Raw genomic sequence first — 20,569 nt, 5'->3', positions numbered from 1 at the left:
AAGTCCAAGTAAACAATGTGTAAATGATAAGAGATGATCTCTGTTATGCTCAGTCACTCATACCACAATGGTTACAGTATTCACAAGCAGTCTGTGGTCACAGAAAATAGTATGACTGTAAGGTCACCCCAATTGTCATGATTCCAAGCTGCAATCAACTGCATCTCTAACAATCTAATTGGTGACAGTAGAATTTACTGGCCAGACTAACAAACTGACAAAGGACCCAAGTTCAATCTGACCTGAGTTGCTGTATTTCAATTTGGCTAGCAGTTGCACACTAATAGTTTTTAATGAACATCTGGGCAAGGTAGAGGAAAATCAACCAGAAATTCTACAGAGTTTGTGGTTAAAAACAGGATGTTTGGAAATAGGATAGAAATTAGATTACGCTCACCTGAATAGCCTCTATTGATCAGCTAGTCAGCTAATACATTTAAGAATGATCACCCAGCCAATGCATCAAAGAACTTCTGGTATCCATGTGACTGTACTTTGGCAAGAACCTTGAGTGGGGGAGAAACTGGAAGTCGGGAACTTACTGCTTTCTTCTGTGCCTTCTCATTGTACACATTTGTTTCTCAAGTACAGCAAATGTCAAATGCAGGTGATGAACTCATTGCATCAGTATTGCCACCATGTAACAGGAACAAGAAATTTATTAATAAAGTTGACTCGAACCTAGTTGTCACTGCTGTCTATTACTGACCTAAACAAACGTTGGGAAAGAACATCATTTTTACATTTGGATCTCAAAGATAAAAAGAACATGATCTGGGCAAAATTTTTTTTATTTATGGTAATGCCATCTATACACTGTACATTCAGTCACTGTGTCCATTGCAAACTGTGGTTTTGCATTGCTATTTCATACATATCTCATCAAGTCCTTTATTTTACAATATTACTGGTGGAAAAGGCAGGGAGTGGAACGGTGAGAAAGGGGCAAGGGGGAAAAAGAAAGACATAGGAACACAGCACAATAGATAAATAGGCTGAACAAGTTCTTTGTTTAGGCATTTATAAACAAGAAAGCATACATTTATTATGACATAAAAATAGTGCTAAAGAACGGAAATTAAGTTGCTTGTTTTAGCAGCAGCTTATATATGAAACAAAAATATAAATATGCTGAAATGCATAGGTAACACGACTGAGTCCTGCTGGTTGATGTGAAAGGAGAAAGCAGTAAAAAGCCCCAATTATAGTGTCATTCAAGATCATATAATAATTATTCATGGATTTGAAAATTATTCCAAGGGTAAAAATCTGATGTGCTTTTTAAAAAGACAAGCCTTTAAGGTGCAGGGGGGGAATTATTAAAGAGAGATTGCTTATACACCAATAAAAAGGCATGGTTTAAGGGTGCTTAGTGGGGTGGTCGTGGGGGTGGGGGTTGCGGAAGGTGTGGGGGTGAGGAGGAATCATTTCAATGAGATTCCTAATGAACAATTACTGACTGCAGTAATTCAGGCAATAACACAATCAATTAACAAGACAACTATGATGTATTAAAGTTCAGAGAGAAAAAAATGTGGGTGAGCACAATATACACTTATAATACAGAGCATAAAATGAAACCAAGTATTTACAGGTTTTATTTGTACATTGGCTAGCTTGTAGTGAAGCAGTTTAAAATGATTACTGGGTTTTTATGCCAATAGGTCCCCTTGAATAAAGGCTCATAGCTTTTATTCAAAGCATGAGTTTAGATTTTATGTCCATATAAAAAAAATCCCTTGTTACTAATTGGAAATAACTGGCATCAGTTGACCAAACAATAGCCAATGGAAATAGTAAAGTTAAAATGGAGACTGCACCATAATAATAGATATTGTATTAATGTGTGTTAAGGATTAAAATACTGCTTTACGTGTTAGGTATACATTACTTTAAAAAAATGACAATCCACGCATGTCACACACAAAGAACTACCCAGTATAAAAATAATAAAAAACTACCTTAACATAAAAATATGAAAAACACTATACTTTGCTGTTATTATTGTTGTAATCAACCTCTCTCTGCACTTTTCTCTCCTTTGCATGCAAAACTCTACAGGATTCAACAAAAAACTATATGAACAGAACTAGTTTCCATCAAGTAACTCTGGACATTATTGGTGCAAAAACCCAGCTGTAGTTAGCTGCCCCTTGGGTATAAAGCATTATTGCTGAAGAATGTTTTCATTTTAAAAACTTTTTTTCTGACTTTTTTTTTGCTTTTCCCCCCCCCCACAATTTATTTGAAACTCTAAAGTAATGTGAATCGTCACAACTGACGGAACAATTAGCGGCTTACAAAAGAACACAACATAAAAGACATTTTGTCTGCTAGGAGAGTCAGTAACTGGTCATGTACTGCTTCTCCTTTTTTGCATTACCGTATCAAACAAGAAAAAGTCAATAAAACAGACTGCTTGAGACACCAGGAAAGAAGAGATAATGACATATAAGGCTGATTTTTTTTGCATATTATATAAACATAAAACCCTTAATATACAAGTTTTAATGCCCGTTAAAGAGTACTGTATGGTAGAAATATTGAACTCCATGCATATGAAAGATATTGAGTTTTCTCATTAAGAAATAAAGCAGAAATATTCCACATAATTGCATAAATATGATTATGCTCCATTTGCATTGCACTCATAATGGGGGAAGTGTGTTTTTTTGTTAAAATTTTGTATTCACAAAAAAGTGAAGCTGGATCTCATTAAGTATTGGGATTGTCACTATCTGGGGTTACGCCCTGCAAAAAGTTTGCAATATTCTTGCCATTTCCTCCAGATTTTTGATTTACATCAGACACATCCCAGAACTCTTAAGCTACCCTGACAACTCTCCCACTTAACCTAAATTCAAAAGATCCGCCTCTTAAATCTTACAGTAACAATGGTTATTATACTGGATTCATGCAGAATATCTTAAAATTTTTTTAAACTTTAAAAATTCATTCCATGTGATAAATATTTTTTAGCCTTATTAATGAAACACAGCAGCGGGTGTCGTTTAAGTATTAAGAGAGAAAAACATATGAATGTAATTTATAGAGAATTACATTAATGTCAGATTACTAGATCTTATTGGGTCCTACATGGGCTTTGGAAAAAATGCAGCATGTGTGAATAAGTATTTGTAATTTTTGGTGTCTTCACCATTCCCACACACATCCTGCACAGTTCACAACTGTTTAGGTTGTAAAGAAAATTCTCGCTAATGCAAATCAAGCTGAGTAGTTTAGTGTCCAACAGAACAGTAAGAAACAGGTCTGACTTCATGCTATGATTCCTGATTTTGGTTGGGCTACTTGGAATGGAGATGGTGGTCCATTAAAATCACAGCATGAGTCAATGTTGAACTGCCTTGACGACTGTGACACATCTGTGTCCAGTTTACATTCCCGTTTCGTTGTCCAGATGATGCAGCACAGTTCTGAGTGAGGAGATGGGAGGGAGAATGGTGAGGTGTGTGTGTGTGGGCGCGGGCGCGCGCATGTCAGGGGGAAGGAGGGGGAGTTTAGAATAAATAGATGAACAAGGAATGGAGGAACGTGAAAAGTGCAGTAAGTAAACCAAAGATCTTGCTTCCTCTAAGATGCAATATCTGATATCTGGGAGACAAATTTGGGATTGAAACAGTTAATTCAACTGAAACAAGAAGCAGCAAAGTGTAAAGAATTTTTTTGTTCCTTTGCAGTCACCATTTCCCTCCCAGAAAGTGAAATTAAAATACAAACAAATTCTTCTTAGCCGTGAGAAGGATTTAGCTATGAATTCAAATTTGTTCTGTGCAGAAGTTCTGACTGTGAATTTAATCCTATTGCAGTTTGTTGACAAGAGTAATGATTGCTTATATGAAAAAGCAAGCAGTCCTATAATTTTTAGGGGAGCACCATAAATATTACATTTTACAAGCAAGGTACCCAATTGATCCTGTATTCTGCAAATGTTAGTTCAGTGAACAGAGTGAAGCACCGAACAATACAAAGCAAAATTAAAAATAATAATAAGAAACTGAACTACAAAAAAAAAGTGAACCAATGAGCACTGTAAATACCGTGAACACAGAAAAGTAGCAGTTTCAGGAAGCTGCTTTTATTAAATTTACTGGTTGCAAAAGTGTGTGTATTTTGGAATGGTGTTCTAATCATAATGAGTTATTCTGTCATTACATATAATCTCAACAACTGTCCCACTTCTTTGTGATATTTACTCTCTTCCTCCATCCATATTCTTCCTTGAATTGAAGTGTACTGGAATTAGGGTCACATTCTGAACACATCTATTTTTAATTTCTCTCAAACAATAACATAAACAGAGACAAAAAAAAACTTTCAAGTCTTTCTATAGAATGCTCTGTCACCGGTAAGGCCAAGCAAGTTATAACATCCCCAACCACCTGAAAATAATCCAACTAAACAAGAGGTAGGGTGGGAGAATGAATTGAGAGTCTCCATGAGTCATTTTTCTTTAGATTAAAGGAAGGGGTCTGTAGTAATGTTATTTCATGGCTTCTCATCTGACTCATGGTGAAGTTCTCGAAATAAAGAAAAAAATGGAAAGTGGTGGGGAGCCACCAGTCTATACCATAGATAGTCCTGGGTGAACTGCACGTGAAATATCAAGGGAGAAATAAAAGTTTCATAACAACTGCACATAATTCAAACATGGTTTAAAATCAAGTCTTCTATTTTCAAAAGTTTTGTTTTGTTTCTATATTTCAATAGCTTATTACAAAAGTAGAATCTGAAGAGTTCTGTAAATTAACCAGAGAAAGTACTATTGTCCCTCCCCGACAATTTTTTTTGTTCTTCCTCCCTTTTAGTTTATTTGGTACTATAGTTGTCCAGGAATCCTGTACGCCATGTGATGCGTTGTAGAAAAAAAGAAAATAAATCTCAGAATAAGAATTCCTTGGTGCTGTCACTAACCGCAGTAAAATATCTCAGGAACGGCTGAGTATTTGATGTCTGGCAGGATGGCAGGCACACATTTTCTGTGCTGTGCTGTCTCACTTAGGGAAGGATAGTTTCAGTGCGTGTCTGAAGTAACATTCTTTCTCCGAAAACAGTCAACTCTTGCATCCGCCGTGTGTATGTATGAATATGCAAACATACATTTACACAGAAATATACAATTTTATGAATTCTCTTTTAAATTTCACTGTCTTTTGAAACCACCTTGCTGGTAGTGGAGTTGCTTGGTTTCAGCCAGAGTTGTTCCTGAAGCTCCTTCACCATTTTTTCCAAGTGTTCCCGTGCCTCTCGCTCCCGAAGGAGGTCTGCACGCAGCTGTTCCCGATCCGCCTCAGCATGTTGTAACTTAACTTGCAACTCTTCAATCTGAAAAAAAGTGAAATTGAACAAAATAAACCATGCTGATTCTGTGTAAATTGTACACATTCTATTCCATGAGACAAGAGGCTACTTCATTAGCAAGAAGTGCATGATGGATGGGCATTTTATGTTTGCAGAAACACTGACAGAGACACAAATAATGTTATTTATTTTATGTGATTGACTTCAGAAAATGGACACTGTTGTAAGTGATAATTCTCAGTAAAGGACAACAGATCAAGTCTGCATGTTGATGATGAGCGTGGTATAATACACAGATCTATCACCTGTCCTAATTTGTCAATTTCATCTCAGAGTAACAAATTTACCCAATTACTCAGCAAAGATAGATTGTCTGGTATACTGTCTGATACCTGGTGGCTCAAGGAGTTGAATGGCTTGCTCTAGTTCTTAACATTCCTATGAAGTGACTGTTATCGATCAGGAAAATCACGTATGTGGCATTTTGGGAATAGCTGCAAAAATATGGTGCTGTGTTCAGCTCCTGGAACTCGATGTTCATAAGGGTTTTTACATCACAGAGCTGAAATCTAATGTGGATTATATTTTTAAAGATCAAAACATACAGGAATCCAAGATGTGCCCTTCCTACCTATAAAAAAAAGTGAACAGTAAATCATTTGACATTCATCCATTTTTGTGCATCAAGCCACAGTAATCGGCTTGACACAAATATTCCAACTCTTTTCTTTCTCACTTTCCATCGGATTTTCAAAATTAGCAATAGTTTTGTGGCCATATTATTGAAAAGAAAAAAAAAATTCCAGGGACTCTAATTATAACCTTCTGCCACAAAATATCTTTAGTTTTCAAAAGGTTCAAAAACTTTGGGAGCAACTTACCTGTTACATAAAAAAACTAAATGACTCCCACAAAGAACAAGAACGCAAATAACACAGGCTGCAACATTCTGATTGAGAAATATGGTGTACTACGAGTTATAACAGAATAGTTAGTTACGCCTTGGTTATCAGCAATAGCTAATGCAGATCTCAAAAGCGTTTGGACTCTTGTTAACTACCACCAACCCCCTTCCACCTGTTACGTTTAGCATGGTCTTCTCCTCACAAGATAATTGGTGCATCTGGGAGAGTGTAATTGGCTTGCAACTGAGGATACTAGTACAATACAACAAACAATCTTTGGCTCAGCTGTAACTCTAGGTCAGGTATGTGCCTTAATACTTCAGCACGGCTAGCTTGACAATTAAGTCTTAATTAGAAGGGATGGCAACCAATATAACATGTGGAAGAAATAGGTGATAATGGCAATGTGAATAGATGGCACAAAAGCTTAGTGTTGCTAGCAGGTGTAGCTAATGTCAGAGATGTTGTCATGGGACTATTTCATTATCATACCTCCCTTCTAATTTTGCTTTATTATTATTTTGCCATTCTTTTGACAGCACAAATCATTATCCATTCAAAAGGGAGGACAACAGGCTGCCACTGCTCTATGACCAGCTGTCAGGAAGCGTGCTAAAGTGAGTAGCCAATCCAACCTCCTCCTCTTGTGGAATCAACAGCACCTCCTGACCATGACTAAAAAAATCACTGTGCAGCAACTTGCAATCCAAGAAACAAATAACATCTGTGACCCATAAATAAACTAAAACAAGACAAATACTTGCAATAGATGAACATTTTCCTTTCAACATGACATTAACTCAGCTTGTGAAACTACAGACCATGAAAATGAATGATTTAAATAGGTGGATATCACAGCTGAGCCTGATCCTTTTCTCATCCACATCATCAGAGTGAATGTACTTTCAGCAGGGGCCAGCGGACAGTACTCAGGGTGAGAACTCAAGGGTAAAGCCTACCAACTGTCATAGTCTAGTCACTGATTTAGATGAAATCAAATAAATCAGGTCTAGATCAATGATCTAATCTGGGACCTTTCTGGTCTGTGAGGCCAATTTCTGAGTTTTAGTCAATCAAATAACAATGCAGCAGCAATATCTTGATCTTAAAATAATTCTATTGTTGATTATTCATGAGTATTGGATCAGTGCTTGTATGCAATGCATGTAGCAGTGGGTAGTAATTAGATCACTGAAAATATCTAAAAAGGAGGTAGATAGATTTTTGAAATATCAGGGAATTGATGCTGTGCTGAGCTGGCATGGAACAGGGCGCAGCCTGGGCAGATCAATTTAAACCTCAGTGTAGTTTAATCAGGAGCAGTTTCAGATTAGATTCAAAAGAAGAGTTTTAAACTGGATCCAGAAATTGAGCACATAATCTTGGACCTCAACTTTCACCAAAAGAGTGCTCATCATTTCAGGATGATGGCAGTTCCATTGTAACATAATAACTGCTTTGAAAATTATCTTAGGCAAGCAAAATTTAACATAAAACAGCTCCACTGAAAAAAGGGTGGCCTAGTCCAGAGATTCTATGCTAATCAGTTTCACATGCCTTTGATGTGGTTTCTGTGCGAGCAATATACACTTAGATGTACACCAGGTTATTCAATTTCAAAGCAGTGTTTCACAAGCTGAAATTCTGTGTCAATGTGATATAAGAAAGAAAATTTTCCACACTGATAAGTATTTACTTTGTTCATGTTTCTTTAGCTAATCCTTTCCATACACTTTTTTTTCGGTGTTGTGTGAAAGATACTGTAAACACTGCAGTATGGAACACAGCTGGATTGTATGGAATGTCATCCATTTCCCTCAACCAGAAATGTACTGTGGGTGACACCCATGTTGAAGTTCCTACTCAGTTTTGTTTAGTCTGGCACAGTTGTCCTGTGCAATTTCCCATGATGGTGAAATGGAAATCTGCATCATTTCCTTTTCTCATTTCATTGCTAATGTCTTGAATCTGTACTACTTTCCCCCTTCCCAATCTTTTTGTTCATTTCTGGAAGCAAGTCGACAGAGGGATGTCTAATGGATTTGTAATCTTAACCCCTTCTTACCCTCATTTAATTGCTATATATGTTTTACTCATTATTTGCATTAAAAGACCATTTGTTTCTCTATGTAAATTTTAAAAATTGGACAATATTTATACTTAAACAATACAGATTTTTTAAACAGATAAATTGGTGATTCAAAAACAGTCCAACAGAACACAGGGTTACATCCAGTGCTGGTTCAAAGCTCTCAGAGGTGGTGCTGAATTAAGACGATTACCTTTCTGATGGAGAAGGCAGGGAACTGGATGAAGCTTCTTGCATAGCATGATTGGTAAAGTGAAAATGCAACTAAAATGTGAAGGCCTCTACCTCCTCTCCCCCTTCCCCAGATCTACTAATGATCATGACAGCTCATTGTCAAAGCTGGTCAAGAGACCAACGGCCCTGCAGTGGGCAAGATGACAGGTGTATACCTTATCTGCTGCAAGTAAAAGAAGGCCAAAGCCAAGTCTGGTTTGGGCTTATCGCTATTTAGTTTTGGATGTACGTTCAGAATACATTGTCCAATTTACACTGGATAGATACAGGTTGAATTTCTCCAGATCCTGGTTTAACTTAGATTTGAAGAATGCTACTTGAAAATGGCGCTGCAAGATGTCAAAGAATTTTGAAGGGGTTGAGGGAATTGGATGAGTCGGAGTGCAGATATGGAAGAAGGAGAAGATTGAATAAAAGGGGAAAAAAGGAACTGGAATAAGTACACCAAATTTTGTAGCCCCAACACAAAAGCAACACCATGATGCAAAATTCATTATCTTATCAACAGAAAGCTCAGAATCAACAGACTGGTTCTCACATTCACAACCAGAATAACCTGTGCTTGGTAGATCTTAGTTGATCTTATCAGGGTTCGTCAGAAGTATCGAGACAGTGGTTTTCCTGTTCTCATAACTTTCAGTTTGTCAGCCAAAATATAATAGAACATTCAAGCACTGCTTTTGCAATCTACTCCATATTCACAAACAACACAAAGGGTGTGTTTTGAGTTTAAAAAAAACATGAACTTTTATTATTCTAATATCATAATTACCTGTGCTGAATATTTGATCCTCAGTCGCCCAGCCTCACAACCTTTGTCACAGACACGGATTTGTTTTGCTTGTTCTAGTTCTCGTTTTAACCTTATCCGTGATTCGTTTGCCTCCTTCATTTTCTTTTCGCTTTCTGCTCGAAGACGCTCGATTTCTTTCCTTAAATTGCGTTTTGCTTCTGTTGCTTCACGTAGTTTCTCTTTCTTGGCCACACGAAGAAATTCAAGTTCCTACAAAGCAAAGAATTGTACAGAATTCAGTTAGTTAAAGAAGTGTGTTCGACTGAAGAATTAGCCTTACAAATGAGTACAAATGTGAAATATCACAGATGCTGAAAACCTAAATTAAAAACAGAAAATACTGGAAATACACATCATTTTAGGCATCAGCTACAGACAAAACAATCATTTTCTGTTTTAATTTCTTCCAAGTTAGTGGCTAGGTTGGAAAACACCTTCCAAAAGGATGGAAATCAACACATAAGGGGACATGAGGGGCAATATTTTTTCAGAGAGTGGTTCATTTGTGTAAAGAACTGCCAAAGGAAGTGGCAGATACAGGTACAGTTACAATGTTTAAAAGACAATTGGATAAGCACGTGCATTGGAAACGTTTGGAGGGATATGGGCCAAAAGCAGGCAGGTGAGGCTAATTTAGTTTGGGAACATGGTCGGTGTGGACTAATTGGACCGAAGGATCTGTTTCCACGTTACATGCCTCTATGGCTCTATGTTAATTAGCCAAAGATGGGATTCTGTGACAAGTTTCCAAGTAGCACCAAAATGGATACAACACTGTTTTATACTGCTGTATTTTCTGGTTGTTTTTCATTGGAGAATCAATATAGTGAGGCACTAATTTTCCAACCTGACAAATCCTGTTCTAAAAATCCATGAAATACTAGGTTTTGGGTGCCACTGGGGCCTTGCTACCTTCACATTAGAATATGCTATTTATATACCTGTTGTCTACATTGAAGTGTTCAAGACCAAAATAAATTAGGAGATTTCGCTTGTAATTGCAGTAGTTACTGCATTTCACTTACAGAAATGGGCATCCTCATGACAATCGTTTGAGTGCTGCCCAACAATGAGTAATTTAGTATAATAAGCAACCCTTTGTTTTCTTAACGTAAGAAATTAGATAATAAAGATGGCATTTCCCTAAGGCCCTTTTCATCCCCTCAGCATGAGAAGCCATGTTGTTTATCATTTCCTGTACAGGACGCTGTAGACTAAAGAACTGGGTGCATGGTCAAAACAATTATCTAATATTATGAACCATGATAGTGCTAATAAATAAACATGCCAATATTATAATGCAGAATATGCAGAACAATGAATTCATCAGTGTATGTTGTGGAGTGAGGCTGGAAAAGCACAGCAGGTCAGACAGTGTCAGAGGACCAGGAAAATCAACATTTCAGGCCGAAATCCTTTGACTATTGACTCTGGTTTCCAGCAACTGCAGTCCTTATTGGCTTCAAGTGGGTATCCCCGGAAGGCAGTGCAGCACCAACAGTAATATAAATATCACTGTAGATGTGGACAGTTATGTTTCTTGACTGCAGTTGGAATGAGCAATTCACATCCACAGGCCAGGTAGTAGGTTTTACTTGCTAACTTCGGCAGCCACTGGTTAAGTTAGTCAGCTTGAAACAAAATGTCAATTAATTATTCAATTTTTTTTGCTTGAGGTAATGCAGGACTTCTTCTCCAATAAAAGTGGGACCCTTAGGCAAAATCAGTGGTCTACAAGACAAGTTGTGGTGGTGGAGGAGACTGTTTTAAAGCATATCTAAATTATTGCTCAGAAGTATAAACGTTGCATCTGAATCAGACTGGTGCTTCAGGTATAGCACAATCATAGTGATATCATATACTCTGTCAACTTGAAATCTGACTAAAGACACCTAAACTGGGAGTATAGAAGACTAGACTGGATTGGTGGAAAAGTACAGAAAAAGCTTAAGTGATACGAATTTGCATGCACTGAAACCATGTATTTGCAGCGAGGACATTATAGGCTAATTCATTAAGGTCACAAATGCTGAGGTTATGTTCTATACGTTCTTGCTGTCCTTATTTGAACCAAACTGGAATTCTTTCTGTGGTGTTCAGGTAATAGTGTGAGCTTGTCACTGGCTGAAGAGGGGTCACTGAATCTGAAACATTATCGGTTTTCTCTCTCCATTGATGCTGCCAGAGCTTCTCCAGCAATTTGTTTTTGGTTGTTTTGGCTTGTTATAGAGTCATGCAGCATGGAAATAGACCCTTCAGTCCAACCATGTTCCCAAACTAAACTAGTCCCACCTGTCCATGCCTAGCACATGTCCCCTCCAAACCTTGCTTATTCATGAACTTATCCAAATGATTTTTGAATGTTGTAACTGTCCCTTCAACCACCACTTTTACTGACAGTTCATTTCACACACAAACCATTCTCCAAAAATGTTGCCTGTCAAGTCCTTTTTTAATCTTTGTCCTCTCACCTTAAAACTATACCCCGAGTTTTGAACTTCCCCACCCTAAAGAAAATACCCTTGTCATTCACCTCATATAAACCTCAATAAGTTCACCTCTCAACCTCCTGTGCTCCGGTGAAAATAGTCCCAGTCTTTCCAATCTATTTTGACATCTCAAACACTCCAGTCCCACTAACATCTTGGTAAATCTTTTCTGAACCCTCTCCGATTTAATATCTTTCCTCTAACAGGGCGACTGCACTGCACACAGTAGTCCAGAAAAGGTCTCACTAATGTCAACATGACATCCCAACCCCTATACTCAAAGGTCTGAGCAATGAAGGCAAGCAGGCTAAATACCTTCTTAACCACCCTGTTTAGTTGTGATGCAAATGTTGAAGAATTATGTACCTGAACCCCTAGGTTTCTCTGATCTACAAGATTACCCAGGGTCCTACCATTAATTATCTAAGATCTGTCCTTGTCTGTATTGTCAAAATGTAATATTTCACATTTATCCAAATTAAACTCCATCTGCCACTCCTCAGTCCATTGACCCAACTGATCAAGATTTCTTCATACTCTTAGAAAACCTTCTTCACTGTATACAATAGCACCAATTTTGGTGTCATGTGCACACTTACTAATCATGCCTCCTGCATTCTCATCTAAATCATTTATATCAATGACAAACAAAAGTGGACCCAGTACTGATCCCTGTGGAGCACTGGTGGTCATAAGCCTCCAGTTCAAAAAATAACCCTCTACCACCACCCTCTGTCTCTTACCATGAAGCCAATTCTGTAATCAAATCTTGAGGTCACCTAACTTGATCTAACTTTACTAATTGTTGCTGGTTACTTTGCTGATTATTGTGTTCAGACAATTATAATGGTTGCAAATCTGTCAAGAGCACTAATATAAAAAAATTGTACTAATCAATACAGCACCAGCACACTGTACTTTTTCACTCCTTCGTCAGCTGTTAATCTATCTGAAGATAGTAAATGCAAAATTCACTACCCTTTCTATTCGTGCACATTTATTCTGTTGTTTTAATTTAACCTGGAATTTAGAAAATAGAGTTATTTTATAAGTGTCCCCTTCTCTTACCTGCTGTAGACTGCGCTTGGCTTGTAACGCAGCATTCAGTTTTTCCTCTTGCTTTACTCGCATCTTGATGATTTCATGCAAGAATTTTTCCTTGGCCTCCTTGGTGTCGATTCCATTGTCCAAGGCCTGCCTCAAGTGTTCTAGCTCCACTTCTAACCCACTGTTATGTGTATCTGTGTGGCCTGGAGTCTCAAATGGACCACTAGATGCAACTTGCACCCCAGGTGAGCTCAGGTCTTTTGCTGATGAGCCAGACGAAGTGAAGGAGGGAGAAGAAAGTGAAGACAATGATGATGTGACTGTAGGAGGGAAAATACATTTGTATTATAATACATACTTATAATGAGAGAGTTTAATTGTTAATATGGACTATTTGGAATTTACTAATGAAGCTATACTAAATACAAGAAGTAGACTTTAAGTGTGGTCTCCAATCCTAACCCTTTCTCACAGGTTCCTTTTGACACCAACATATTCTACTTCTTTCCCATGTCCTGAAAGTACAGGTCTATGCAATAAGTGCTGACCATCCTCTAGTACTTGATCATGTCACCATGCTTCATGTGGGTATCTAAACAAGTATCAGATGAAGGATCACAGCTGAGGACCAGCCTTAGCTTTGTATAATTTCCATGCATTTGCATTTTCTGATCCTAGTCGCTAAATTACTATGGAGAAGGTACAAACAAACCCATTCACTTTTTAAACCTCAAACGACGTATGGCAAAAATATATCTGACTTTCCTCTGTCTAGATCAATGAAACACATGCCCGCTTAAGTGCGGCTGCTTCAGTTGAGATTGAATAACAAGCTTAAATATGGCAGATACAATCATGATTGGTGTTTATCTCAACAATGGTTGTCCAAAGGCTTTTTAAAATGCCATAATTTCACTTTTCTTTCTCAATCTAAGAAGCACTGCCTCTGCACTTCAACTGTAGGATACTCATCTGGAATCTCTAATTGCTATTTTAACAGGAAGTTCTTTGCTTAATATAAATTAATGACCGCAATGTTAAATCAGCAAAGAGAGCAATTCACTTATTCACTACTGTTTCATGATCTAACATCCAAGGAATTTGTTTCTATATGTCGCTCTATTTTGGACTCTGGAATCAAAAATACATTTTCTAAACTTGCAGATGAAACCAAACTAGGTGGCATATAGTCAATACTGGGAGGACTGCAACAAATTATGAGGGTCATTAATAATCTTCCAGAATTAGCAAATAATTGGTAAATAAAGCTCAACTCAGACAAAAGTAAAATAGTACATTTTAATAGGACAACAGGGAAGTAACCTATCATTTGGAAGATCCAGGTCCATGTGAAATGGAGGAACAATGGATCTGGAGTACAAATATGCCAACTGCTAAAAGTTGTGCTATATGTTAACAAGACCATAAAAAAAGCATTAGGTTTTATTTTTACCAGGACAGAACTAATGAGTAGGGAAGTTATGCTTAATCTGTCATTAATCTTGTTCAGATCACACTTATACTTTACTGGCTGCAGTTGTGGCCATCATATTTTAAAAAGGTCTTACAGGGGCAGCAGAAAAGATATATAAGGATTTTACCAGAAATGTGTTTGTATTTACATATCAGAAAAGGATTGATATGCTGGGTCTCTTTCTCCTTGAAAAAAGATAAGGTCTTTAAAATTCAGAAAAGTTTTGATAGAGTGGATAGGAGAGACTTTCTACTTTTGGGGAAGAGCACATTTAAAGGCCATCAATATAAGATAGTCATTAAGAAATCCAATAGGGAAGTGAGAAGAAACTTCTTTAGCCATCAACAGTGGTGAGATTGTGGAACTTGCTATTATAGGGAGGGGTTGAAACAATTAATATAAATGCATTTAAAGAGAAGTTGGACAAGGGTTTACAGCAGAAAGGAATGTATGACTATGATGCTAGATTTATACGATGAAATACAGGAGGTGGCTTAAGTGCAGCATAAATATCAGGGTGGACCGGTTGGGCCAAATAACATCTTTATGTGAAATGTATTCTATGCAATCACTTAAAATAGGTTCTTTGAGTTGGCATGTTGGGAGAGGAACAGACTGGAAGTAAAGCATGTAAACCAATCACATTATTGTTTGACACAAGTGCTGTGTTGACAGGTGCTTGGAAGCAGGCCATTTAACTGCCCTTTCAAGAGAGGATCATATGGGGTGGAAGGATTAGATTTAGAATAGCTGCGTGAATTAAACTTACATCCTTCTCTACTCTCAACTTCCACTTCAGCATCTGAATCTTTGTCTTCAGAAGGAAACACTGCAGCAAGTGAAGCAGCTGTTTCCTGTTCTAGCTGTGATTCTGCAGTTGCCCTCCTTTTCCGAGATCTGTTAGCTTCAACTGGAGTCGCGATGTTCTGAGTGACTGCAGTGGCCGATGGTGACTGTCGTCCATTCCTCTGCTGGGGCAGGGCTGTCAAAGCTACATTTGGTGCCACTGAACCTTCGTAACTTTTATATGCATAGAAACTATGGAGAAGGTACAAACAAACCCATTCAATTTTTAAACCTCAAATGACATATGGCAAAAAGATAGCCATTCCCAAAGTTTAAAAAAGATTCTCATCTTTCATTCTGTTGCGTGAATTTGTTTTTCCTGTCATTGATGTTAATAAAACTTAAGACCCAAAAGCTGAATTTTTGTTCAAGCACCCAACCCCCTGTGAGAAGAATTTATGGGTTATGATTCCATACTGCACTGGAATTACACGTAAGCTCCAATGGGAGGCCCTGAAGAACTCACTTGTAAAGTAGCACAAACATTCCCTGTGAAGAAATATTTTTAACAGAAGCTTGGGTTCTTCAGTATAACTGACTGAATTCATCATAGCTTGTCAAATGCACTGAGGATGCTTTTCACACCATGCTCACTTCCCACTGACCGCAGCAAGTTGGGGACATATCACGGGTTGCCAGTTCCATGGGGGTTTACTTAGGCCCAGGGAAACCAGAAGTAGGTAAATAAAATTAGAATCTTGATCCAAAGTCATTTCTGGAACTATTCGTCCCACACAAACCAGAATCCACAACCACCTGGCTGGGAAATTTATGCCCTTTGATTTAATCTGGACCTTCCAGTTGTAAGTTCTCTAGATTTTAGGAATGTATATCCCAGTTTGCCATCACTGAATTTTAAAGAAATATAAATAAAATCCCAATTTACTTGGAGCAGAAACAGAATGTGTACCTGTCTCGGGTCACTGCAGGAAGGTGAGTCAGAGTTTCTTTTTCACTTGTTGAAATGGTGGGTGACCAGGGCCTGAAGGCGGACAGTCTTTGTTGAGAATGTGCACAACTGCTACTTAGAACATTCTAGACAAAAAAAAACATTATTTATCTTTCTAATTGCAATACAATAGCTCTTTTCACACTTTGTAGCTTTACCTCACTTGCTCCTTATTTTCTGTGACCCTCCCGCTCTGAAGCTGGTTTGGCGCTTCTAAAGGCATTGACAGGCCTCTTTACCATCCCTAAATAACTACTCTAGTCATCACTGCCAGGTACAACAGACGTATAAGTACATGTACTGCACACTCATATAAATCTAAAAAGTTTTGTCACTCTAGTCCAAAGGTGCTGATGCCAAATGCAGTGGCCTAGGCATTACCTTGGCTGAGATCAATGTAATCAGCACACACCAAAACTTGAATGTAGCCAATCTTAATCATTATGGATCAGTGCCATGCAGGATTGTGTATTTATCCAGTGAATCATTCGCTGGGACAGAGGGAAGAGAATTTTACATTGTATAATGTTTCTGATGAAGAAGTAGTCTTAACACTTAACCTTGATCATTAGATGCCTAGAACATCCACTGTCAACACAATAATAGAACTTCATCCAATTATTCAAATAAAACTTTCCCCATATTGTTTCCTCTTTTAAGAAACCTCCCTTTCTCCAGAATGTTGCTAAGTTTTTCCTATTAGATAAGTAGCTAAGCAGCTACAGCTCCATCTTCAGATGTGATCAATGTCAATCTGTACTGGATAACAAGGTGTAGAGCTAGATGAACACAGCAGGCCAAGCGACATCTCAGGAGCACAAAAGCTGACGTTTTGGGCCTAGACCCTAAATCAGAAATGGGGGAGTGAACGGAGGTTCTGAAATAAATACGGAGAGAGGGGGAGGCGGATCGAAGATGGATAGAGGAGAAGATAGGTGGAGAAGTCAAAGAGGCAGATAAGGAGCCAATAAAGGTGAGTGTAGGTGGGGAGGTAGGGAGGGGATAGGCCAGCCCAGAGAGGATGAACAGGTCAAGGGGGCAGGATGAGGTTAGTAGGTCGGAAATGGGGTGTGGCTTCAGGTGGGAGGAGGGGATAGGTGACAGGAGGAACAGGTTAGGGATGTGGGGACGAGCTGGGCTGGTTTTGGGATGCGGTAGGGGGAGGGAAGATTTTGAAGCTTGTGAAATCCATATTGATACCATTGGCCTGTAGGGTTCCCAAGCGGAATACCTTTGGGTGGCATTGCTGTGGCACTGCAGGAGGCCCAGGATGGACATGTCGTCTGAGGAATGGGAGGGGGTGTTGAAATGGTTCATGACTGGGAGGTCCAGTTGTACTGCTCAATCTGTACTGGAGATATTTTTCATGTAATCATTAAAGCTGTGTCAAAGCACAGAAAGATGCACAAATTTAATGCTGGATCCTTCTTCCATAAGCTTAGTAAAAGCCACTTGCCTCTCAGAGGCTAACAACATAAGCAGTCACTTCTCCCTCCCAACGGAGTGATTTTTTTGACTTTTTATTGAATTATGTACCTTAGTGCTAGATGGGGAGGAAAAGGATCGCCACCATTCAGGCTGTTTTTCCTTCTCAGTTGCACTTGAAGATTCTGAAGCAGTTTCATCTTGCTTGAACTTTTTAAACACGGTTTGGTCAACAGGCACCTAAACAGAAGGGAGAAAAAAAAATTGGATTTTTCCATGGTATTTAAAAGCAGATATAAAATACCTAATAGAAAATATCATTCAAGAACACTGAAAATATAACTCAGTAACTTCTCTGGTCATTAAGCATCTTTGCGTAGGGAGGGTGGAATTTCTGCTACAGCTAAATATATGGATGAATGTGGGAGAAAATTTTGAATGCTGTATTTCTCCAAGAATTGCTTACAAGCAATAAAATTTATTCTTCAATATTTTTAGTGGCATTTCTCAAAAACATTCAAAACTAATGTGAATCTTACCAAAAAATATTTTGAGGGAAATATTAAAGTGAAAAGCTTTTGTTTATTTTTGTAGACATCTTGCTAGTGCAAAGGAAATGGAGGATTAACCTGTTGCAGTATGAAGAAATCAGAAGCAAAGCCCATGAAGTTCACCAAAGGGAGCAGAATCATCTTGGGCCTCTGTCATGTAACCCCTGTCATTCAACTTTGTAGAAACCTTGAGATAAATCATTAATGGTGAGAGTAAGATCAGGAAAAGGAATAACCCAGTTGGTAATTACACTATAAATCATTTAATTTTGATTGGGACAGCATGGGGGTGGTGGGTGGGGAGCTGTCACTTGTTATAAAATCTTGAGAAAATGACAGGAAAGGCAATGATCAGTCAAGATCTGTCATGGTGACACTTATTAGTCAGTGTGTTTCATGGTAACTGTTCTCCATGACTATAACGATACATCAGGAAAAATGTATCAGAAATAATAGGCAGAAGAACATAACAGAAACAATATTCATCACTCCTTTGAGCCTGAATTATAATTCAATGAAATCATGGCTGATTTTTTTTCAACACAATCTTCCTGCACTATTTCTGTATCCCTTGTCATTTTCAATATATATAAATCTTATCAATTCCAGTCTTGAACAAAGTCCACGACCGAGCCTCCACAGCCCTCTGGGCATAGAATTCCATCGATTCACCTCCCTTTGAGTGAAAAAAATTCCTCCTCACTTCAATCCTAAATAGTCTTCCCACAATTCTGAGACTGTGTCACACAGGTCTAGACTCCTGAGTATGGGCTTGTAAATCCACGTAAGAATTTTGTATGTTTGAATGACATTTAGAGTTTACAAAATGGTGGAAGTAATTGAACAAACAGTCTGGTATTTAAGGGTTAAACTGAAACAAAAGCCTGAATTTTAGAGGCGGTAGAAATTCTGCCACTGGAACTGAAAGCAGGGAGGCCCCTGCTTTTGCTGGAACATAGGGTGGCATATTCACAGGGGTGGCTGAATAATCAGCTTCCCGCAAGAACAGTCAGCTCAGGCACAGGGATGGCAGCGTAACCAAGTTGCTGCTATCAGTCACCACTGCTGTGGATGCAGCTGCAGGGAAGATGCACCTCAATGGCTGCAGTGCTTGAAGAGGGGCCAAGGATGGTGGGAGACACTAAGAACTGATATGCAGGCTTCATTTACTGGGATAACAATTTTGTTAAACATCGCTGGCACCTTGGAGCTCCCAAAAGGTAGCGAACTGAGTGGAATGCCACCAGATTTCATGGCAGCTGCAGCATCCACACTCCTCAATGCAGATAAAATACTATTGTGGGAAGTGGCCCTTAGCTGGCCACTTGTGGCTTAAACTGGCTTTTGGTATGTGGGCAATTGGCTAATTTTCCTTTTGCTGGCAAAATGGTATTGCAGTGAGAAGACATTTTGTTGAGCTGGTGTTGTTCCTTATGCAAACAAAGTTCGTGATTTATGACAAACAGCTTCTTATAAAGCAGAGGTCTTTCAGATAAAACTATACATTTCCTTCTCTCTATTTCTAGTCCATGATAAACATGTAGCTTTAATTCGTTCACCAATTACAAAAAAAAACTGGAAAACAACTGTGTAATTAAGTCAAATATACTCTAACAGACGGGATGGGAGGGTGAGGGAGATTGGGTAGTGGAATGATGTGACTCTGCACTCTACCAAAGAAGTGAAACAGTGCACAGCGTTGTTTCCTCCCTATGAAAGTCAACTTGTCAACTGATTTCAGAGCCTGCAGCTGTAGTATATGTTGGGTGATGTGCCAAATTTTGCTTTGTCTACCATGTGAACTGCATGACATGGCATGTAAATTACCCTGATCCAATGCAGAGCCTCCAGCTTGCATAGTGTTGATCAACAACAGGACCCTGTCTGGAACAGCAGTGATGATAACACCAGTTAGGTATTTGGCAAATGCCCTTCTATTTCAGAAAACCTCTCAGTTGGGGGTTCCAACTCTAAAACCACAACAGGTGATAATGCCAAAGGGAGGCCGTTATTTTTCTGTAAGCACACAGAACATTTTGTTCGGACAAGACATCAATTTCAGGCTTACAGTCAACGCTGGAAAAATTGCTAGAACACGGCCTCTTTTGTGGGTCAAGTGTGAAACAGACACAGAGGGCCAAAAATCTCAAGTTTTCTGCAATAAGTAACCCTTTCAGGACCCAAGTAGCATTTCTGGTCACATTTCTAAAAAAATGAAGGAAATCTTTAAATGAGAAACCTTTAAGTGTTTTATCTTTATTTAATAGTGAAATCTGAATGAAAGATGATGGAACAAATCTCTACACTTGAATGGTGTTTTTTAAGAATATAGAATCAATTGAAAGTAGTTATACTTCAAAATAATAAAGGATAAATACAAATTTAATTAGGTGACGTGGGACAAAGTTGGGCAATGTTATCCAGGTAGAAATTAGTGTCCTTAGTAAT

General features: G+C 38.4%; 1 protein-coding gene across 1 annotated transcript in view; it reads right to left on the bottom strand.

Moving 5' to 3' along the window:
• Positions 1-773: 773 nt before the first annotated feature.
• The window catches only part of skia (v-ski avian sarcoma viral oncogene homolog a), a 185,017-nt gene continuing 165,221 nt past the window's right edge, over positions 774-20,569 (bottom strand). Inside the window, exons 2-7 of the mRNA XM_048561479.2 lie at positions 17,682-17,810; positions 16,107-16,231; positions 15,120-15,388; positions 12,898-13,196; positions 9,320-9,550; positions 774-5,343 (exon numbers count right to left, since the gene is read on the bottom strand). Of these exons, the coding sequence (XP_048417436.1) occupies positions 5,155-5,343; positions 9,320-9,550; positions 12,898-13,196; positions 15,120-15,388; positions 16,107-16,231; positions 17,682-17,810 (1,242 nt within the window). The 3' untranslated portion in view covers positions 774-5,154. The remainder of the gene's footprint in view (positions 5,344-9,319; positions 9,551-12,897; positions 13,197-15,119; positions 15,389-16,106; positions 16,232-17,681; positions 17,811-20,569) is intronic.

The sequence above is a fragment of the Stegostoma tigrinum genome, chromosome 28 (assembly GCF_030684315.1).
Source record: "Stegostoma tigrinum isolate sSteTig4 chromosome 28, sSteTig4.hap1, whole genome shotgun sequence".
NCBI lineage: Eukaryota > Metazoa > Chordata > Chondrichthyes > Orectolobiformes > Stegostomatidae > Stegostoma > Stegostoma tigrinum.
Note: the sequence above shows the minus strand (reverse complement) of the source record. Positions and strands in the feature narration are given on the sequence as shown.